General features: G+C 41.0%; 1 protein-coding gene across 2 annotated transcripts in view; it reads left to right on the forward strand.

The window, feature by feature from the left end:
* The window catches only part of jakmip1 (janus kinase and microtubule interacting protein 1), a 44,735-nt gene extending 29,212 nt beyond the window's left edge, over positions 1-15,523 (forward strand). Inside the window, exons 2-19 of one of the 2 annotated variants that reach the window (XM_049585615.1) lie at positions 1,430-1,598; positions 1,953-2,094; positions 2,307-3,119; positions 4,300-4,776; positions 4,876-6,198; positions 6,336-6,422; positions 7,673-7,828; positions 7,962-8,078; positions 8,559-8,681; positions 8,815-8,871; positions 8,964-9,521; positions 11,095-11,313; positions 11,482-12,196; positions 12,602-12,732; positions 12,825-12,878; positions 12,971-13,147; positions 13,230-13,295; positions 14,386-15,523. In XM_049585615.1, the coding sequence (XP_049441572.1) occupies positions 2,032-2,094; positions 2,307-3,119; positions 4,300-4,776; positions 4,876-6,198; positions 6,336-6,422; positions 7,673-7,828; positions 7,962-8,078; positions 8,559-8,681; positions 8,815-8,871; positions 8,964-9,521; positions 11,095-11,313; positions 11,482-12,196; positions 12,602-12,732; positions 12,825-12,878; positions 12,971-13,099 (5,022 nt within the window). In that variant the 5' untranslated portion in view covers positions 1,430-1,598; positions 1,953-2,031 and the 3' untranslated portion in view covers positions 13,100-13,147; positions 13,230-13,295; positions 14,386-15,523. Of the gene's footprint in view, positions 1-1,429; positions 1,599-1,952; positions 2,095-2,306; positions 3,120-4,299; positions 4,777-4,875; positions 6,199-6,335; positions 6,423-7,672; positions 7,829-7,961; positions 8,079-8,558; positions 8,682-8,814; positions 8,872-8,963; positions 9,522-11,094; positions 11,314-11,481; positions 12,197-12,601; positions 12,733-12,824; positions 12,879-12,970; positions 13,148-13,229; positions 13,296-14,385 lie in introns of those variants that run through there. The other variant, XM_049585616.1, reaches the window with a different exon arrangement.
* The last annotated feature ends 3,805 nt before the right edge of the window (positions 15,524-19,328 follow it).

The raw sequence follows: 19,328 nt of genomic DNA on the forward strand, positions 1-19,328 counted from the left end.
CTTGCCTTACAGACTAGAGTTATGCATTAGCCAAACTGGCCTGTTGAATTACTTATTACATTGAGCTTAAAGGATAGGTCCACATTTTTTCATGACTTTCTTAAAGGAATACTTCACCGACTAAATGACTATCTGTGAATCAGTCCGTCATGCTTTGGTATTTTGAATTTGTGAAGAAGACTGTTTTTCTTGCATGCTTCCACAAAAAAACTGCAAACATTTACTGATTGAATGAGGACTGTGTTTAACAGCAAAACTGCAGTACTATCAAAGCATCTGTTAACAAACTCACACAGCTCATGCAGGATAATCCAAGTATAATTTAAACAGTCGTATGCTCAGTAACCAGTAAACCAAAGTGTATTTTCACTGAAAAATTTTCACACATTAAGTTTTAACAAAAATCCATGTGTTGAGGAAGTACTGAACATACGACTGGATGAAATAGACTTGGATTACACTAATTGCGGACCCCAGTCAATCAATAAATAAAAATGTTTGCAGTTATTAGTGGAGGTATTGGAGAAAAAAATGTTTTCCTCATGAATTCAAGCTGGTACATCATGAGTAACTGACATACAAAGGGTCCTTTTGTGGGTAAAATGCTCATTTAGTAGTGTTTTTTTTTGTAATTAGTATTTTATTTTATTTTTGTATACAGACATTGTGACATTTTTGTCGACAAATCAAATGACTACTAAATAAAATAATAACAGACAATTGAAAATATTTTTTTTTTAAATACACAAACCCAGTGGATTATTTCTACATTAATAAGCACCTCAATTTAATCTAATTTACAAGCAAAAAATTAATTCTCAGTTACATTAAGAATGCTTATGTGTGCTGTATACGTGTTTTGAACTGTTACGTATTAACAAAGTATTCCAAGTAGTCTCTCCAACATGCTACATATTACTCAGTCCTTTCCTTAGAGCTTAAATAAGTTTGTTTGTATGATGCCACTTTTGCCAACTGTGTGAACCATTCCTGAAAAGAGGTGTACTGGGAACTTCCAGTGTAGTTACCCATACCTTTTAATGGGCAGTATGAACAGGGGCAATGATTACAGCAGCCAAAACAGTTTCAATGCACGGGCACATGAGTATAGATGTGAACCTACCCTTTAAGTTTTTGGTATTCTAAGATGTGGTAGAAGGTGCAGGAGGAGACAGGTTGATTAGGAGGTGGGGTAACCTGAGAGATACATCTACCTGTACTCGACAACTTGCCACCAAGCTGTTGAGATGGTGAATAATAGATGACTGTATTTTATGCGCGTGTATCTCTTCTATGTTTGTGTTTATCTCTGCCTATGTCTGTGTGTTTATGACAGATGTGTGGATAAGAAAAAAAACAAGCACCACAGAGAAAATGTGAAACACTTTCCCTTTTATTATTAAGTAAGTCATTGCTTCCTGTGCCACAGGTAAAACTCACCAAGTGGGCACAGGCTAACCAACGGAGGATCGCATGACCTCATCTGTAACGAAGGGTACCGGAAGCAGTTCTGTTGCCATGGTAACAGACTCAGTGGGAGCTGACATGGAGCAGAGTGCCCATTCAGTCCTCCGGTCTGACAGCTACCTGAGGAACAGGTGAGTGACTAGGGGAGAGGGGATCCAGTGACACACACAGACGCACACACCTGCCACTATATACTCACTTTTGGCCAAGGTGATATCACGTATCACACACACCTGACTGCACTGCAGTTGCATGCGAGCACACTGCTGCTAACATCTCCCCTGGAATTACTCGCTGTAGGAGATTTTCATCTTTTCTTGCACAGGGAGGTAAAACTGAACCAAATTTGTAGATTGTTAGATCAAATTAAAACAGGAAATTATTAATTTATTATTGATATTAAAGCTGCAAACCTCTATGTCAATGTGCAAATATGTGTGAAGCTGATATGATGTAATGTAAGCTTGTCTGTGGTGTGGCGTTAGGATCAGACAGTTATAGAGGTCAGAGAGGATCCTGCTGCAGCAGGTGTCTCAGCTAGCCTCGTCCTCCCACCTTCCCAGCATGCAACACTCACAGAGGCTGGACCAGAGACTCTACATGCTCAGGGAGGAGGTCAGGACCATGGTGAGTGCTTGGGATCTCTAAATGCATCAGTACGCATTGACGTACAAACCGTAAACATGAAGACTGTACTAGATGTGTAAAATTACAAGCAATGCTACAAAGGTCAGGTTACATTCAAACTTGGGATTACAAGGATAACTCAGGAGTTGGTGTTCCAAACTCTACTCTCTCCTAAATATTTTCTCTTTGTCTCCATCTTTCCTCCTGCACAGACCAAGGAGAAGGAGCAAGGGGAGCAGGTTTGGAGGGACCGACTGCAGCGCTGTCAGAGGCAGCTGAAGGCCAAAGAGGATGAGATGAGTCGCCAGTCCCAGTACTTTGAGAACTTTAAAGCCCAACTCCAACACAAGCTCAGCCTGGCCCGGGACAGAGAGCAGAGTCTACAGAACAGGATCTATGCTTTAGAAAAGCAGCTGCTGGACATGACTGTGAGTGCCGCCACTGGCATGGCAACCATCGGTGCAGTCAGAATTACTGCCGTGTCTGTAACACACAGGGAAGAACAAGAGAGGCTGCCTCCCATGAGAGGAGAGGGGGAAGGAGAGGAAGAAAGAAAGGAGGAGAGGAGGAGGCAATGGCAGCCAAGTGTGGGAACAGACAGAGAAGGTGGGCGAGACGCGGGGAAAGAAATACAAGGGGAAAGAGTCAAAGACACGAACTCAAATGAAGCCAGGCTGCAAGGCTTCATCCTGAGCCTGCAGGAGGATCTCAGGGTGCTCCTGGAGAGAGAGGAGAATGGGGTGACAGAGCGGAGGGGGCTGATCGATCAGCTCCAGGAGGCCCAGGAGAACAGCCACGTCCTGGGCTGCAAAGTGGAGGAGATGAAGGCGGAGGTGCACCAACTGAAGCTGTCTGAAAGCTCCTTGATGGAGGAGGTGGAAGAGCTGAGAGAGGAGAACCACAGACTCCAGCAGATCCTTACAGATGCAGCCGCCAGTCAGTCATTCACATGCCCGAGTCCTGGGACCAACACTCTCTCATACATCACTGCCATTGGACATTCCTCAGCGGCGAGTCCTAGAGAGGTGCGTAAAATATGATTGATGATTATTAATATAACCTTTACTTAATCTCATTGACACTTGATCTCAAAGAGTTAATCCAGTCCTTGTCTTCATCTGATTGAGAATTCGAGAGGAGACGTGATATACTGAGGCAGCTTTAGTAGGAGACATTTACAAACATAAATGATAGTAGCTCTCCTCTCATTGTTAGTGAGGACCAGCCCACTTTTTCACACAGCGCACGGTGATTAGTATAATATTTATCTCCTGTAATGAAACGCAGGGCACAGAGGTAAACGGCATAAAACTGTTTTAAAGCGAAACGAGCAGCGTGAGAGTACGGGATACCTCACAAGCACAAGTCAATAACAGGCAAGATGGCTGACTGCACAGTGGGTGTCCTGTGCTCGAGAGAAAAACGTGCTCTATTAAGATATTAAACAAACATTTAAGGCTGCGACTGACAGCTCTATAGCTCGCTCTGTTAGGTGGTTGGTCGGTTGTGGGAAGGTGTGTTTGTGTTCATGCTAGTTAAGTGTTTATGTGTGTGATTTGCACAGTTGGTGCCAATTGGCAGAAACGGGCAACATGATCGCAGCTGTTGTGAATTTGTGCTTGATTATTGTCAGATTTTGTGCGTCATTCCACATGTGGTTTAAAGTAAGAGCGCCACAGGATCAAAGCAAAGTCCCTATTGAATAACGAATAACGTTATGGATGTGGGGAATTTGTAAAATGGATTTATGGGTTCCTAAGACCAAATCAAATGCTCCTTAAAACAGATAAGGATGATTTGTTTAGGGCCTGTATTGTATGATTGTGAATCAGTGGCTTACACACGTTTGAAAGGTGACAAATTCCTGCCCCCATATTTTTCACATTAGACAGGCCAAATGCAGTTGGTTAAAAAAACAACAAAGGGATCAATAAATATTTAATCCATTGTTATTATTGGCTTAATGCTGTAAATTCCTTCTTGTTATTTCACAAGACGGTATTACAGCTCCTGAAAAGTGAGAGCTCCGTTGCGAGGATTTAGAGTATTACATAACCACCTTCCCTATTGTAAATGCTTACACAGGTGTATCTAAATATCAGTATGTCACTATAGCTGACTGAGACAAGAATTTGGATTATGTGATATTATTGAGCATCTTGTTAGTTTCACGTTTACATGAATGATAACTGTGTTCCTGTGTAGGCACATCGAATATCGGATGAGGGAACAGGCCAGCCTCAGTCATCTGCAGTTCCACCTGTTCACCACCAGGCGACAGCAGAGAGTATGCAGAACAACACACAGGATCATCCCTCATCTGCCAAACTAGAAGCTTCACCTGAAATCTCTCGCCACCTCGGCTCCAAGACCACTCCCTGTTTCCAGTCACTCTCCTTGACTACAGAGACACTAGATGAGTTTAAGCTGGGAACCTGGTGCTCCAGAGGGATCCTGAACCTGGAGGAAACTCCCAGTGCAGAATCTGATGCCCTGCGGGAAGCCTACAGGAGCCTGGGGTTAGGGGAGGATCTCGAAGCACTTCAAGAACAATGTGACCGCCTGCAGGTTGCCCTGGAGCGCACGCAGGAGCAGCTGCAGGTGATGGCTCAAGAGAATACTCGACTGAAATCGCAGCTCAGGAAAGAGGAAGAGGCGGAGCAGGGGTCTTCAACAGAAAAGGTATGTCACAGAGGTTGCAGTACAGATGACAAATTCTACCTTCATGTACACTCAGATTAGCAACACATAATACATAATACCATTCTCGCCCTCTCTCAGGATGATCTTGTCCAGGCCTTGAATCAGGAGAACCGGGCCTTGGCGGACCGGATCCAGGAGCTCCTGGCTCATATTGAGCTCAGAGAAGAGGAAACCAAGAGGGAGGAAACACAGCTGTGGGAACACATGTCCAAGCTGGAGGTGGACAGAGTCAGACTGGAGCAGGAACACCAAGAACAAGAGTGTCTGATTACAGAACTCAACAAGAAGACAGAGGACGATCTCAATACCATCATGGAGCTGCAACAAAGGTTAATGGAGAGTGAGCAGCGTGTGGAGCAATCTCAGGCTGACAGGAAACTGTGTGGATCTCAACTGCAAAGTGAATATACAGCTGCACTATCCCGAGGTTTTCAACAAAACCTTGAAGAGTGTGTGGACAGTTTGGTGGACAGTGTGCTAAAAGGGGAAGACTCACAGTTGATGTCCAGCCAACAACAAGACGATTTGACAGAAGCCTCAGCACTTCATTCTCAACATAATAATCACTATGATGTGTTGCAGAACAGCCTGCAAAACAGTCAGCATGTTAGTTCACTGACCGATCAAGTTGGCCAGCTGACCAAGTCGGTCCAGAGCCTCAAAACAGAACAAGAAGAACTGTCAGGCTGCATAAATACTCTCCGAGAGCAGCAGAGAGAAGTAGCTCTGTCAGTCCAAACACAGACAGAAGTGAAACAGCAGTTAACTCGGACAGTTTGGGGACTGAAGGAGGAGAAAGACAGCATCTCCCAATCTCTGGCTGGTCTCAAACAAGAGAGAGAGCAGCTTACCAGGACAGTCTGTGGGCTGAAGGATGAGAGAGATCAGATTATAAGGTCCGTGAGTGGCCTGAAAGAGGAGAAGGAGTCTTTATCTGGTCTCCACAGAGAAAAAGAAAAACTGTTAGAATTCCTCTCAAGTAGGAAAGAAGAGAGAGATCAAATCATGCAGTCGCTACAAAGTTTACAGACAGAGAGTGAGCAGTTAAGCCAGGCGGTGCTCTATTTGAAACAGGAGAGAGATGAACTAACCGATTCCCTTAAGTGTCTGAAGGAATGGAGAGAAGAGGAACAATCATCTTACACTTCACAAGAAGACAGCGAGAAGTTAGTAAAGGCAGTCAGCAGTTTGAGAGAAGATAAAGAAAGAATTGAACACTCAATCAGTTGTTTGAAACAGGAAGAAAAGCAGATAAAGTTATCACTTCAGGGCCTTCAAGAGGAAAGACACAGCCTCCAAGCTGCTCTGTCCAGCCACACACAAACAGAGGGGGGGACTCACAACAGCGCTGCTACCACAAAGAAGACTGAGAGTCATGACCACAGGGGTAACTTTGTACAGGTATTAAGAGTAGTGTGATAAATGCCTTTGTACATTATGTTAGCGTCATGTTAATATCCTTTAAACATTATGGTTCATTGTGTATGATTATGTCTGATTATTATGTACTTATTCAACATGGTTTTGATGGATAACAGGAGCAAAGGGATCTGATGAGGGAGATTGAAGGTTTGGGAGCAGAACTGAAGAGGTCACAAGACGATCTGGACAAGAGCCACGTTGACGTGAGTTTACACATCAACATAAACCTTTAATATCACGCTTTATACACTCTATACAGGTTAGTGCAATTCAAAGTGCTTCACAGATGACTGACAAGCAGATAATTGGACCGTAAAAACGAGAAAGACAATAACAATTGAACAATTTGAGACAGATGCACGGGAGACTATAAAAATGATGAAAAGATAATTAGATAGTTTTAAAAGCTGCAACAGTAATAGAGGTAAAATGGAGTGAAATAAAAACTAGATTAAAGCACTAGGTAAAATAAATTAAAGAGACAATACAAGATTAAAAATGATGACAGTAAAATACAATAAAATACATTTAAATGACAACAACAGCAGCCATAATAATGATAATAATAGTAGTAGTAATAATAATAATAATAATCTTAAAATGTTAATAAAAACTAGATTAAAAACTATGTAAAACAGAGAAACAACAGACAAAACAAGAATTAAAAATGATGACAGTAAAATAAATAAAATATATTTAAATGACAACAACAACAATAATAATAATTTAGTAATAATAATAAAAATGATAATAAAATGTTAATAAAAGCTAGATTAAAAACTAGGTTAAACAGATTAAAAGACAAAACAAGAATAAACATGAGACAATAAAATACAGTAAAAAAGATTAAAAAGCTATGATAATAATAATAATAATAATAATAATAATAATAATAATAATAAAATAGCTAAAAACTAGATAAAATATAATAAAAGAACAAAAGAAAAACAATTAAAACTGACAAGAGGGATAAAAATAAAATACTACTAATAATAGAATAACAGATAAAATATAATAAAAATGTACGTACATAAATACAATAAAATAAGTGGATAAAATAATGTAAATACTATCTTTTAATCATTCTTGATCAAAAGCCTGGCTGAAAAGGTGGGTTTTTATTGTATGTTGGGGGTTTTTGTGATAGAAGTTAATATTTACTTTGAACATTCCCTTTAATTAAACTAAATAATGTAGTCGGACAAAACATTCCCAACTAAAGGCTCACTTACTGGCTTAGTAGAGCTTGTGTTAGGATTTTTTTGTCCTATTATGACTGATGACTTTTTTATTATAACCTTCACTCTGCTAACACTATACAGGGCTCCTGCTGGCTTGGAGTTTGATTTATTTTTTATTGTTGGCTCTCTGTTTAATGTGAACAAGGCAGTTATGCATCATTGAAGATTTCACTAACTTAATGTGTTCATGTTTATGTTTGTGGCATGTTCAGAGCAAAAGGCTGCACAGTGAGTTGTGTGAGTCAGAAGACAGGAGGGAGGAGGCAGAGAGGAAGGCAGCACAAGCAGCTGACCAGGTGGCAAGGTTGACAGATGTCGCCAATCAGATGGAGGAAACCAGAAAGGAAAATGAGAGCCTCATAACCCAGGTATTTCACCAAATAGATAGGGGTAGTAGCCTAAATATGATCCGTAGTCTGGTCTATCCGTGTTTTTTTTCCAAACAAATACATTGTTTATCTGTCATCTGTTAGACCCAACTGGTGTTTGTGTCTGCCGCAGGTGAAGGAGCTGCAGAGCAAATTGACAGGTCTGGTCAGGGAGAAGACTGATGCTCTGTCACTGAAGGCACAAATAGAGGAGCAATACAACATCCTTACAGCTCAGCTCAAAGCAAAGGTAATAATATCTTTGTTTTTCATTTGTTATGTAACATAAATCATCTCCAAGTGCTTGTATATGGAACTGTTATATATTAGATTCCTGGATCTAAACAAACTGTCAAACACGTGACACAGACACTGATACAATTTGTTAATCCTTTGTAAAATAAATGCAAAAAATGTCTCTGGAAACCCAAATTTTGTCTTCAAAATCAACCGAGAAAGACATGATTTCCATGGAAGTGTCGATGCTTCATCTGAAGCTTAAACATATCTTCCACTGTAGTACAGACAAAACAGATTGTTACATTTACATTTTTTACTTCACGTGTGTGACTAAATTGCATGTCTTGAGCATAACACAGTGCTTTAGTTGTTTGACTTTTGATGATCTTTTGACTATGAGAGCTCTCATCACGGATCTGTTCCTGTGTGTGTGTGTGTGTGTGTGTGTGTGTGTGTTGATGTGTGTTGATGTGTGTGCAAAACCCCATAGACGGTGGCTCTAGAGGAGCTAAACTCGGAGTACATTGCTCTAAAACGAGGGCATGGCAGCAAGGATGATCTGAGCGCTGCTCTCGTGTCACTCAGGACACGTTACGACGACATCAGAGCCAAGGTGGGTAACCAGTCAGTTGTGGCTTTGCAGTCAGTGACAGAAAGAAGTTTGTTGTATGACATGAGCTGATGTTTTTATTTGTGTCTTCTAAACGGTAGTGTTCATTTGTTTTTTACATTTGTTTGTACTGTAGTATAATGCACTCCTAAAAAAGAGGAGTCAGAAGGATCTGGATATAGCTCCTTTAAAGGTGAGGAAAGACACATACAGCTTTCTTTACTGTCATATTACAACACTTCTGAGCATTTGAGTTTGACTGGCAGGTGTTTTGTCCAATGACAGGCTAAGCTGTCTTGCCTGGTGGTGAAGTGTCAGGAGAGGAACAGCTTGTTGGTTCAGATGATGAAGGCCATGCACAGACGAGGCTGTGTGGACTCCACACTGACACAGCAGGTTGAGCAGGTGCTCAGTGACGTTGCTCTGCAGGACTACACTGCAGCATTCATGCCAGGCAGCAACGTGAAGACCCAAGATTACACCACAGGGTTTACCACTGAATTTATTTCCAAATTTCAATACCACGCTGGTCGATTCACACCTGATCAGACCTGCATGTTATCGACTATATCCCCACCTGCAAATCAGCAGCTCCAAAATGGATTCACGCCTGCATCTGGAGTGAAATGTAGAGAGCTAAAAAGTGAAAAACAGTCATCATCAATCTTCACTGAATACACTACAAATCTTCAAGAAGTCACACCTGCACTAACAGGAACACTAAAGAAAAATGCCACGTCACCTGTGCGGACCTCACCAGTGCAAGAGCCTGACTGTGTCCAAGCGACACCATCACCTGTTGTTCCAGCCCCGAAAGAGACTTCAATCACCAATACAGCTCAGGTGAGATGATACAAATACTTTTGTATTCATTCTATTTTCCTTCACATAACTGAGGCTGTGTCTAAGATTCCATACTAACATACCATTTAGTACACTAAAACAGTATGTGAGATTTCCTAGTACAGTAGTTCTCAACTGGTCCAGTTAGAGGGTCCAGATTTCTCCTTAGTCATTGTTCAAGGTCCACATAGCTTAATACATTTGGTGTCGTCTTTGCATTTGGTCATGTCATCGATTTAGTTTGCTGTCTCTGTGCAGTAGCTGTCCATTAGTCACTCACTCTACAGCAGGAAACAGCACTTCCAAATAAAAGCTCTGCACCAAAAATTCACTGTACTTAAAAATAAAGTGTGTTTTTACAAACTTGACACGTTAGTGAGTCACTTGTGGTCCCTTCACAACAGTCCTGCAGCCCACTTTTTGGACCAAGACCCACCACCAGGTCACTGTTCTACTATGTCCGAAATCTCGGTATGAAACCAGTTGCACATGAATTGCATACTATTTCCGGTGAAGTATGCAAACACTGGACACTTTGTTGCACCACCTAACATTGGCCTAACATTGAACAGGAACAGGTCTTGAGGAATCCAGTCCTTTGTTTGTCTACCTAGTTGGACCAAGTCCAATTTTCTGTCCTGCTCATGTTTCTTTTCATCTTTCATATCTCAATGTCACCCCCATTATTATCTTATCATATATCTGTCATATTATCAGCCTCCCAAACGTGACATCTGTCTTTGACCTGACTAGCATATTATCTTGTCTTCCCTTCCCTGGTGTCACCTTGAAGTTTTGTCAGCTGTGACTGTCAGACTAGTTGCTACCTATTCTAGTAATTTAAGCATTATCTGGTGACAAAGACGCCTGTGAGATACACAAATAGAGAGCTGATGCTGGCACAGGTTACCATGGTCACGTCTCCAACCAACAAATTACAACTTTGTGCACCTGAAAAGATAAAAATGTCTGTGAGGCGTATTATCTCATTTTAGTCACAGCCTTAGGCCTAATATTTGTAGATGTAGCATTTTAACAGAGAAAAAAAACAATACTGCAATAATTATATGACATAATTATCTTAAATAAATAAGAAAGGCAGCATTTCCCTGCTTCTGTGGTATATTTTCTTTTTTGTGCTACCGTGCCTGAATTAATAAACATATGCTACAAAACATCTTCATGTTTAAATCCTAAGAAATGTCCAGTTTCAGGAGTGGATGCTCCAGATAAAAAAAAGAAACTCTGCGTTCAGAGAAAGGATTGAAGTAAAAAAGAAATCTCAGCATTCCTGGGGAGTGGGGGAGATGGAGCTCACCTGCAGGCGTAGGTCATAAGCACACATCAACAGTGTTTGTGTAATAACTCACTGCAAGAGGGGAAGACAAAAGTTCCCCACACTATTCTAAAAACAGCGATCAGATGTCTGTGAAAACATTAAAATGACAGACTTGAAAATGTGTCAGTCTAGTCAGTTAGATTAAAACACCTTTATCTGTGTGTACTTATTTTTATACTTAATTTTAAAGTATTGTGAAACACTACAACATGCCATTTTTCAATCCAACCACAGCTCTCTGCCTCTGCCAGTGGACCAGACAAATTTAGATTTCATCACCCAGATACGAAAGAGAAGTCCTCCCCTGAGCTGACCACTTCGACTAGATCCTCACCGACTCCGGCTCCTCCCTGCTACGGCGCACGTGTCAGTCCAAGCAGGAGGATGAGTAGTCCTGAGAAGATCCTTAACCTACATGAGCAACTGCAGAAGACTCTAATGAGCAGCTTTCAGGTACACTGAAGCTTTCTGAGCATTCGACATTACACAGAAGCAGGTTAGAGCTGAAGTGTAAGGGAAGATAACACTGCTCTGATTTAAGTCTCACCTGACATAAAGGTTTATACACACAAGACTACAGCGAGCCAAATGTCTTATACATGTGTTTCTCTTCATTTCCAGACTCCAGTGAGCAGAGGAAGAGGACAGCAGCCCAGGAAATGTCTCTCATTTTCATCTCCTGCAGACCTGAGACCAGCCTGTCAGACAAAGCAGCAGAGCCTCAGTTCTAATATGCCCCATACCAACTCTCTCCCACTCACTGCTGCTGCGAGCCAAGCTAAGCACACTCCAGCAAATAAGTCCACAACACTTTATAATGCAGTCGCCTCTCGATCTGCTAACGTTACATTCAGTCCCAGCATGTTTACTAACCATCACTTTAATACAGACACATCTAAAACTACCATGTCTGCTGTCTCTGGGTCTTCTAACTCTGCTTCTGCCACTATGGCACCTTGTGGCACTAATATAACAACATCCCCCAAACCGACACAGAAAATCACTGCTATTCCTGACACATGTGATGCTAAACACACAGCGTCTGCTCCTTTAGCTCTGAGGACCACAGTCTGTGACTCTGATGTCTTAATACGCTCCGACACTAATCCAAAAACCACTGCCTCAGTCACAACTGCCCCCAGTATATCAACTGCCCCTGAGTCCAAACATTTCAACATGGTATCGAAAACAAATGGTGCTGCCGCTGCATACCATGAGCCTGTGTTTGCTGCATCCTGCTCTCCACTTGCTCATTGCTCTCCTGAGAGATCCAACAAGTCTGCCAGAAAGTCTACTGCTGCTCTGGAAAAGACCAAGACAGGAAGACCAAAACCAGGTAATGCACATATTCACTATTTGAGATTATTTACACATCACTGTTTAAAGTCTTGGTCAAAGAAATTCAGAAAAGTTAAAAGAGCTTTTTTGATTTGACAATAAAACAGCTTTGCTCAAACTTTGCACAAGAACATGTTGCAGCATTGTTGCATAATATTGCAGTTTAAGCTTGTAGAATATTACTTTTTGCTTTTATAGTGCTGCAGTGTGAGTCCTCTGATATTACTCTTATGGCAGAATTTGAAAGTTAAAAGGTAAACTGTAAAAGTAACCTGCCATTCAACAATGAAATACATATATATTTGGTTGTATTTAGGCTGTATTGTACCCTGTGTTTACAGCATTGCATTGTACAAGCAAGATAGGTCACTGTGCTTGATCTTTCCTGTCCGATCACCTCCAGAAGCTCCAGCTGAGGTTCGCTCTGTTGAAGTGATCAAGACAGTGGGCCAAAGCAGCCTCATGATCGGCTGGGAGAGGCCGCCACTCGATGAGCTGGGCTGCAGTAATGGCACATTTGTTTATGGATACAGGGTAGGCATAGCTAACTACAGTAGCAGGCAGGCTTATATATGGACTTTATTATTTGTTTGTTCTTATAGTTATTATTTCCTGTCACCCCTCAGGTGTTTGTAGGTGGGAACTTCCATAAATCTGTCATGAGCTCTGCGTGCACCAAGGTATTATTGTATCCTGTTATAACTCATAAAGTTAAACTTACTTACTAATAGCAGCCATTCATGCACTGTATACTTTGTTTCTCTTTGTGCAGTGTATTCTGGAGAATGTTGATCTCAGTGTCCCAGTGCACATCAGTGTCCAAACGCTGGGCTCTAATGGTCTCAGTTCAGACTTTGTCCACACCGTGTACAGGACGTCAGTACCAACAGACCACCACTGACTCACAGTGTCCCGACTACATCTTTCCAGTGGTGGCAAAGGTCAACATGTAAGTGCAGAAATATAACATACCCCTGTTTCCTACATGTTTACTTGAGAGTGCATCAAATAGTATTTTATTATTTTGTCAGTGTCTCTGAAGGATTGCTGCAACTTCTTAGTGGACACCTTTACTGCAAAGGGCCGAAGATTAAACGGTAAGTTGTGTACATCTGTGCTTCCTTTTTTGTGTTTGTATGTATCAGTGTACACAAAGTATGGTTCAATATATGTATTTTATGTGTGGGAAACAGTGTTTGAATTATGAAATGTCAGATTAATATGGCATTAAAGGGAAAACTAATCTAACTGATAGCTTAAAAAAGGCTTTATGTGGATGTCTCATCAGTGTTGATGGTAGATGTGCTCAACTGAAGCAATAGATTCCTCAGTGTGCGCTACATGGACCAAGAAGTTCCCCTGCTTGCGGAGCCATGCCGGCAGCACCTACATGTACCAGGATGCATTATGCACGAGCTTCTGACATTTTCCACCTTATCTTCAGGATCCTGACAAGATCTCCAGCACACCTCTGTCCAAGTTATGCAAACACGGGATCTCCCCATGTTGGTGACAACACCCAAAAACTGCCTATGCAGAAATTAGTTGCAGCAGAATGATTCAGTGTCTGTTGGCATCGGAGGGCAGTTTAAGCAAAAGCACCACCAGTCAGTGTTTACTCTGAGCAGCTCAGGTCCTGGAGGGTCCCCGTCGGCGTGCTGCCGGCCATACCTTATTATGCAGCTGCAGCCTCCACTGGATGTCCTTAGCTCTGTACTCTGGCTTGAATAAATATAGCTGAACATCCAAATCGGCCTCTGCACTCATATTTTGGGATGCCATTTTCACTGTTGGTCACGTTGCTAGTTTGCAATACAGGCAAAGAGAACAAGGGCTCTCCCTCAGGCTACCCAGAGGTGAAGGTTAGAAATCCAAGCTGAAATAGCCTGTAGTTCTTCCTGCCTCCAACTATGTCACTTTCAATTCACATGACGGCTATTGATGCTTGATGCAGGAAGTACAGCAGATTCTGCAGCTGCAAACTCAGCTTTTCTCGGTCATTATAACACACACTGATGAATTTATAGCTTCAGTAGACTACATTTACCATCAACACTGATTAGACATCCACATATAGGTGGCACATTTTCCCTTTGAAGGTACTTTCTCATACCAACCCTTCTCATCCTCCTGTGTGTTCTCTGTGACGATCTATTTTTCTCTTTGTCCTATGTGTCCGTCCTCCAGTGCGCAGCCATCTATAGCTGCAGCCCTCTGAGGGGCCGTCCTAACCTCCACCTCTGCAGACAGCGAGGGAGACGCTGTTCCGCTGCTGGGATACCATCAGGCTCAGGTCAACCAATCAGAAAAACTCGTCTCACGTTGTCTCACTTTACCAGCCTACGAACACATAGTGACCCGTGGCCGGTCGCTAAACCTCAAACGATTAACTGATGTCATACAAAATAAGACTCCTGCCTCTGCGCTGAGCATTAATCTGCATGTGAAGAGCAGGTGATGAATCGCTCGAGGAACTTTCAGAGTCCACTGGATTCACGTTTTTGAATGGATGGAGTGAGAGTGGCCAGAGTGGCCGCCAATCAAACTAATAAAAAGTGTTACTTCACTATAAACTTTACGAAGCCAAGAATCACACTGTCAAAAGCTGCCTGTTGGAGGGACATCTGCACCTGCTGCACATTTTAACACTGTGCTGAACACAGAGAGAGATCACGTGTCATACTGCTTCATCAGATCCCCACTGCTGCCTCTCTGGACTCTGTGACAAGAACAGCTGGCTAAAGGGACACTTACTGTATCAAAAGCCTTTTTTTAAACACATATACTGTATAATGTGCCGATGCAACATTGTACCCGCAGGTCATCTTACTTGATTTTTACACATGAAGCCAAATATATATATAAAAAAAGATTCACTCCAAAGACTTTATCTGTTTCCTCACAGGTCTACGGGATTACTTCAAACACAGAAGTTATTTAAGTTCTGAAATTTGCACACGGTCATTAATGATACCTAGATGAGATAAAAAAGGAGATTATCACTGATATTTTTTGTAGAGAATATTATTAAAAAAAATATGCCAATGTACCACAAACTGTACGTCTTTTTGTATGAGTGACACTTTGTTTTTCATACCTAATAGATGTTAACGGTTGCACGCTCATATTGTTTTATACACTGTTCACAACACACACACACACACGATGTTCTTTTGCTACTGTATGTACGAGTGTGGAGTGATCATGGTGCAGCAAAGGTATTTTTATATCTAATAAAAAAAATTGATTCCCCATTGATTCCTTACAACTGTACAGAGAATAAATGTTTATATGATATCAATTGTATGTGTAGTATGTGTGTGTGAACCAGTTATGTTTTTTTTTTCCTTTTAGCTTTTATTTTGTGGTTTGATTTTTGTTTTTAATTTAGTTTAGTTTTATTGTTAAATAATGTCTCATTTCACTTAAGCAATTTTAAGTGTTAATATTAATTTTATTTATTTATTATGATAAAATGGAAGATATTTGTCAGGGGCAAGATTTAGGAAGGTCAGAAGTTGAACAAGACAACTACAAAACTTTGTGAAAGTAGTACATATGTTCATTGAGACATCTCAGTCTCTGGGAACATGTTGAAGAACATATTGTAGTGAGCTGGGGTTTCTTGCCAACAAGAAGGCAGCAGAGGAATAAACACTAAACCAGGAAGTGCTTTTTATTTATCTGTAGTACACTTTCTCACTTAACTTTTTGTTATCTACACAGGCAGGACATCACTAACTGTGTGCACAACTTAACTCATAGTGCAACATGTCTTTTACAATAACATTAACCATAACCCATTACGACCATAGTGAAATGCATGGACATTAATCTCTGTAATAGGAGATGTGAATTAAACACAGTTTCCTTTGGTTTATGGCCTTAAACACGTTGTCTCAGGGCATGCTGGGAAACACCCATTTAGCCCCCAACACACCTCAGCAGTTTGTGTTGCCAAAGCTGACCACATTGACTAAAACTAAAGACATTTCCTGTATATTTTTAGTTTACTTTAGTTGATTTTGTAAATACACTATCGTCTCAGTTAGTTTTGTTTTTCTAAATTCTAGTTTTTATTTTTAATTTATATAACTTAGTTGTTTTTTTTTTTCACACGTAGTAGATTTTAGTAGATTAACTTTCATAACCTTTGTGTGACCTGACTTGGTGTACCAGGTGAAAATATGAACAGTTTTGGTTTTCAAATGCTTTCAAATGCAGACTTGGATTTGTCGATATGGATAATGCCTCACTGTCCCAAAACAAAACATCACAACTCAAAATTTGGTAAGCCCATAAATTAACCATTTAAAACACATTCAATTATGTAAAAAAAATAATAATAATTTCACAAAGATGAAAACATTTCTTAGCTCATGAAAAGTTGATGTTTTGGTGTTGTTTTGATATGACGATGACAATAAATTTGTCCAGTTAAACTAGCTATGTAGATGATGAACTATGAAAAAGGAGCTTTTACTCCTGTTTATTCAGCTTAAACACTTTCCATTAATGAACACTAGATGGCAGCCATTAATGGATGATTTGTGGGAAGTACTTTGTGTGTGTGTGTGTGTGTGTGTGTGTGTGTGTGTGTGTGTGTGTGTGTGTGTGTGTTTGCGTGTGCAACTAAGTCACAATATCTGTCAGCAACTTTCACCACAGATTTAATGGAGTGATGGATGATGCTGACTTGCATACAAAGACATACTCAGTCTGAAACATCTTAGTGTCTGCCCTCCCATTCAATACAGAACAGGCACAACACCAAAAACTGAGTTGAGAGGAGAAGAAGAAGCATCAGCAGCTTAAAAAAGGGAGCTTAATAATCACCTGCTGTTCTCAGCAGCTTTGGGAACTCCTCTGAGAACGTCATCACTCATGCTCAGCAGAAAGAAAAGAACACCAGGTGGAGGAGGGAGCGTTTGTGAGGTAGGATGGGTGTATGAGTTCAGGTGGAAACACTAGGAGCAAACATAAAAACATTCCAGACCTTTGCTCTTCTTCCTTTTTTCCCATCTTCGTTACTCACAGCACACTTTGTATGACAATCACACACACAACAAAAAATTCTCATATCACAGATGAACCAACAGTAATAAAAGGCGAAGTATACCATGTCATTTTTTTGCAGTCATGGAAAGTAACTAAGTAGTTAGTTGAGTACTGTACTCGGGGGCAGCCCAACACAAAACCAAAAATACATATTTTTCCTCTTGCCTGTAGTGCTATTTATCGGTCTAGACTGTTTTGGTGTGAGTTGCAGAGTGTTGGAGATATCAGCTGTAGACATGTCTGCCTTCTCTCAAATATAATGGAATTAGATGGCACTCAGCTTGTGGTGCTCAAAGTAACATTTTAAAAACTCAACAGCAATGTCTCTCTCCAGAAATCATGACCCAGCTACTCAAGATAATCCACAGACCTTGGTGTGAGCAGTTTCATGTAGGAACTGTTGTCCTCTCTACCAAATGACACGTCAAATGCACGTCATCGTGCAGAAGGAAGCGTACATCTACTCATGAGAGGCTCACATGTGACAGCAGAAGATGTAAACAATAATTGGGTCCTCTTTTGTGGAGCTGTAACATTAGCTAGCTCAGTGGTGCTAGGTGAGCTAGCAGTAGATGCACACTTCCTTCTGCGTGGTGATACAGTTAGCAGGTGTAGTTTGGTAGAAAGAAAATAGTCCCAACATGAAACTGCTCACAACAAGGTCTGTGGATTATCTTGTCTAAGTGTGTCCTGATTTCTGGAGAGAGACATTGCTGTAAGTAACGATAACATTTAATACAGAATATGAGTGCACAGATTCACAGATAATTTGTGCTGATTAGAATTTAACAGAAGTCTTTGGCGTTTGGACACCAGAGGGAGATATTTTGTGACCGAGGGACATCTGAGCGGCAGCAGGATAAATCCCCTCATAGGGTCCAGACACTGGTGGTAGAGGTGGTGGCTGCTGACTGCTGAGGCATATAGGCTGATGAATGTGTAAAGACTAGGTGGTGATGGGAAGATGGAGGGCGTGCATGATGGCAGCAAGAAAAAACTACGCAGACAATGACACCTAAAGATTGTGAGTGAGCATGCGTGCAAGGAGTGAATGGCAGGGCGGGAAAGAAACTTACAGCCTGAGCATGAAAAGTATTGTATTCCTGACTGAACTTTAGCAGGAGCTTCATTTATTTGACAGCCTTACCATACAGATAAGGATCTTACACACAAAATATGATGATCTTAGAAAATATGATGCACTAATAACCACAACAGCACTCACTCAGCAGTGTGTAACATAGTTCAAATTGGCTCCACCTCGACTAAGTACAATATGAAAATGCAACTGAACACATTAAAACATCAGAAATGATCACATATAACACACACAGGTGCCATTTTTCTGCATTGTGAGTACTTTTGCTTGTGAGTTAAAGTACATTTTGTAATGCTTAACTACTTTTGCTTAAGTGACATTTTCAATGCAGGACTTTTACTTGTAATGGAGTATTTTCATATTGCAGTAGTGCAATATTTGAATTCTTCTTCCGCCACTTGCATGCATGTATGAGCAGCACAGAAACACGATATAGAAATCTCAAGCTATGGATGAGTCTCTATCTACTACTCTTTCATTATATTGATTACACTGTATATCATACAGTGTACAAACTGTTGTCTAGTTTGGAGTTTTGTATTTGTATTCTACCCAACATTAGTCTAAACTCTACATAATCAAACATTACACATTACAGAATTCATCCTGACAAACATTGTGCGTACAGTACAGGTTTAGCTTGCATGCATCAAAATGACATCAACTCATTAATGCAAAATAATGGGGTGTTTTTTGCTGCATTCCATGTTGGAGCTTCTACACCTGTTGGATAGGACTCAAGTGTTGGATGAACTGGTGGTCTACTGTAGTCCTGCACTGCACCAACTAAATACACTTCAATAAAAACTGTAGTGCGGTTGCTCGATGCATCCGGCCCTGAGAGACACTCAGCTGGACCCACAGGACTCCCATTACACTCACCTTCATTATTAACACACATTCCGACATACAGTATATGTTGCCTCAGTACAGTTGTGTGTGTGTGTGTGTGTGTGTGTGTGTGTGTGTGTGT

The sequence above is a fragment of the Epinephelus fuscoguttatus genome, linkage group LG9 (assembly GCF_011397635.1).
Source record: "Epinephelus fuscoguttatus linkage group LG9, E.fuscoguttatus.final_Chr_v1".
NCBI lineage: Eukaryota > Metazoa > Chordata > Actinopteri > Perciformes > Serranidae > Epinephelus > Epinephelus fuscoguttatus.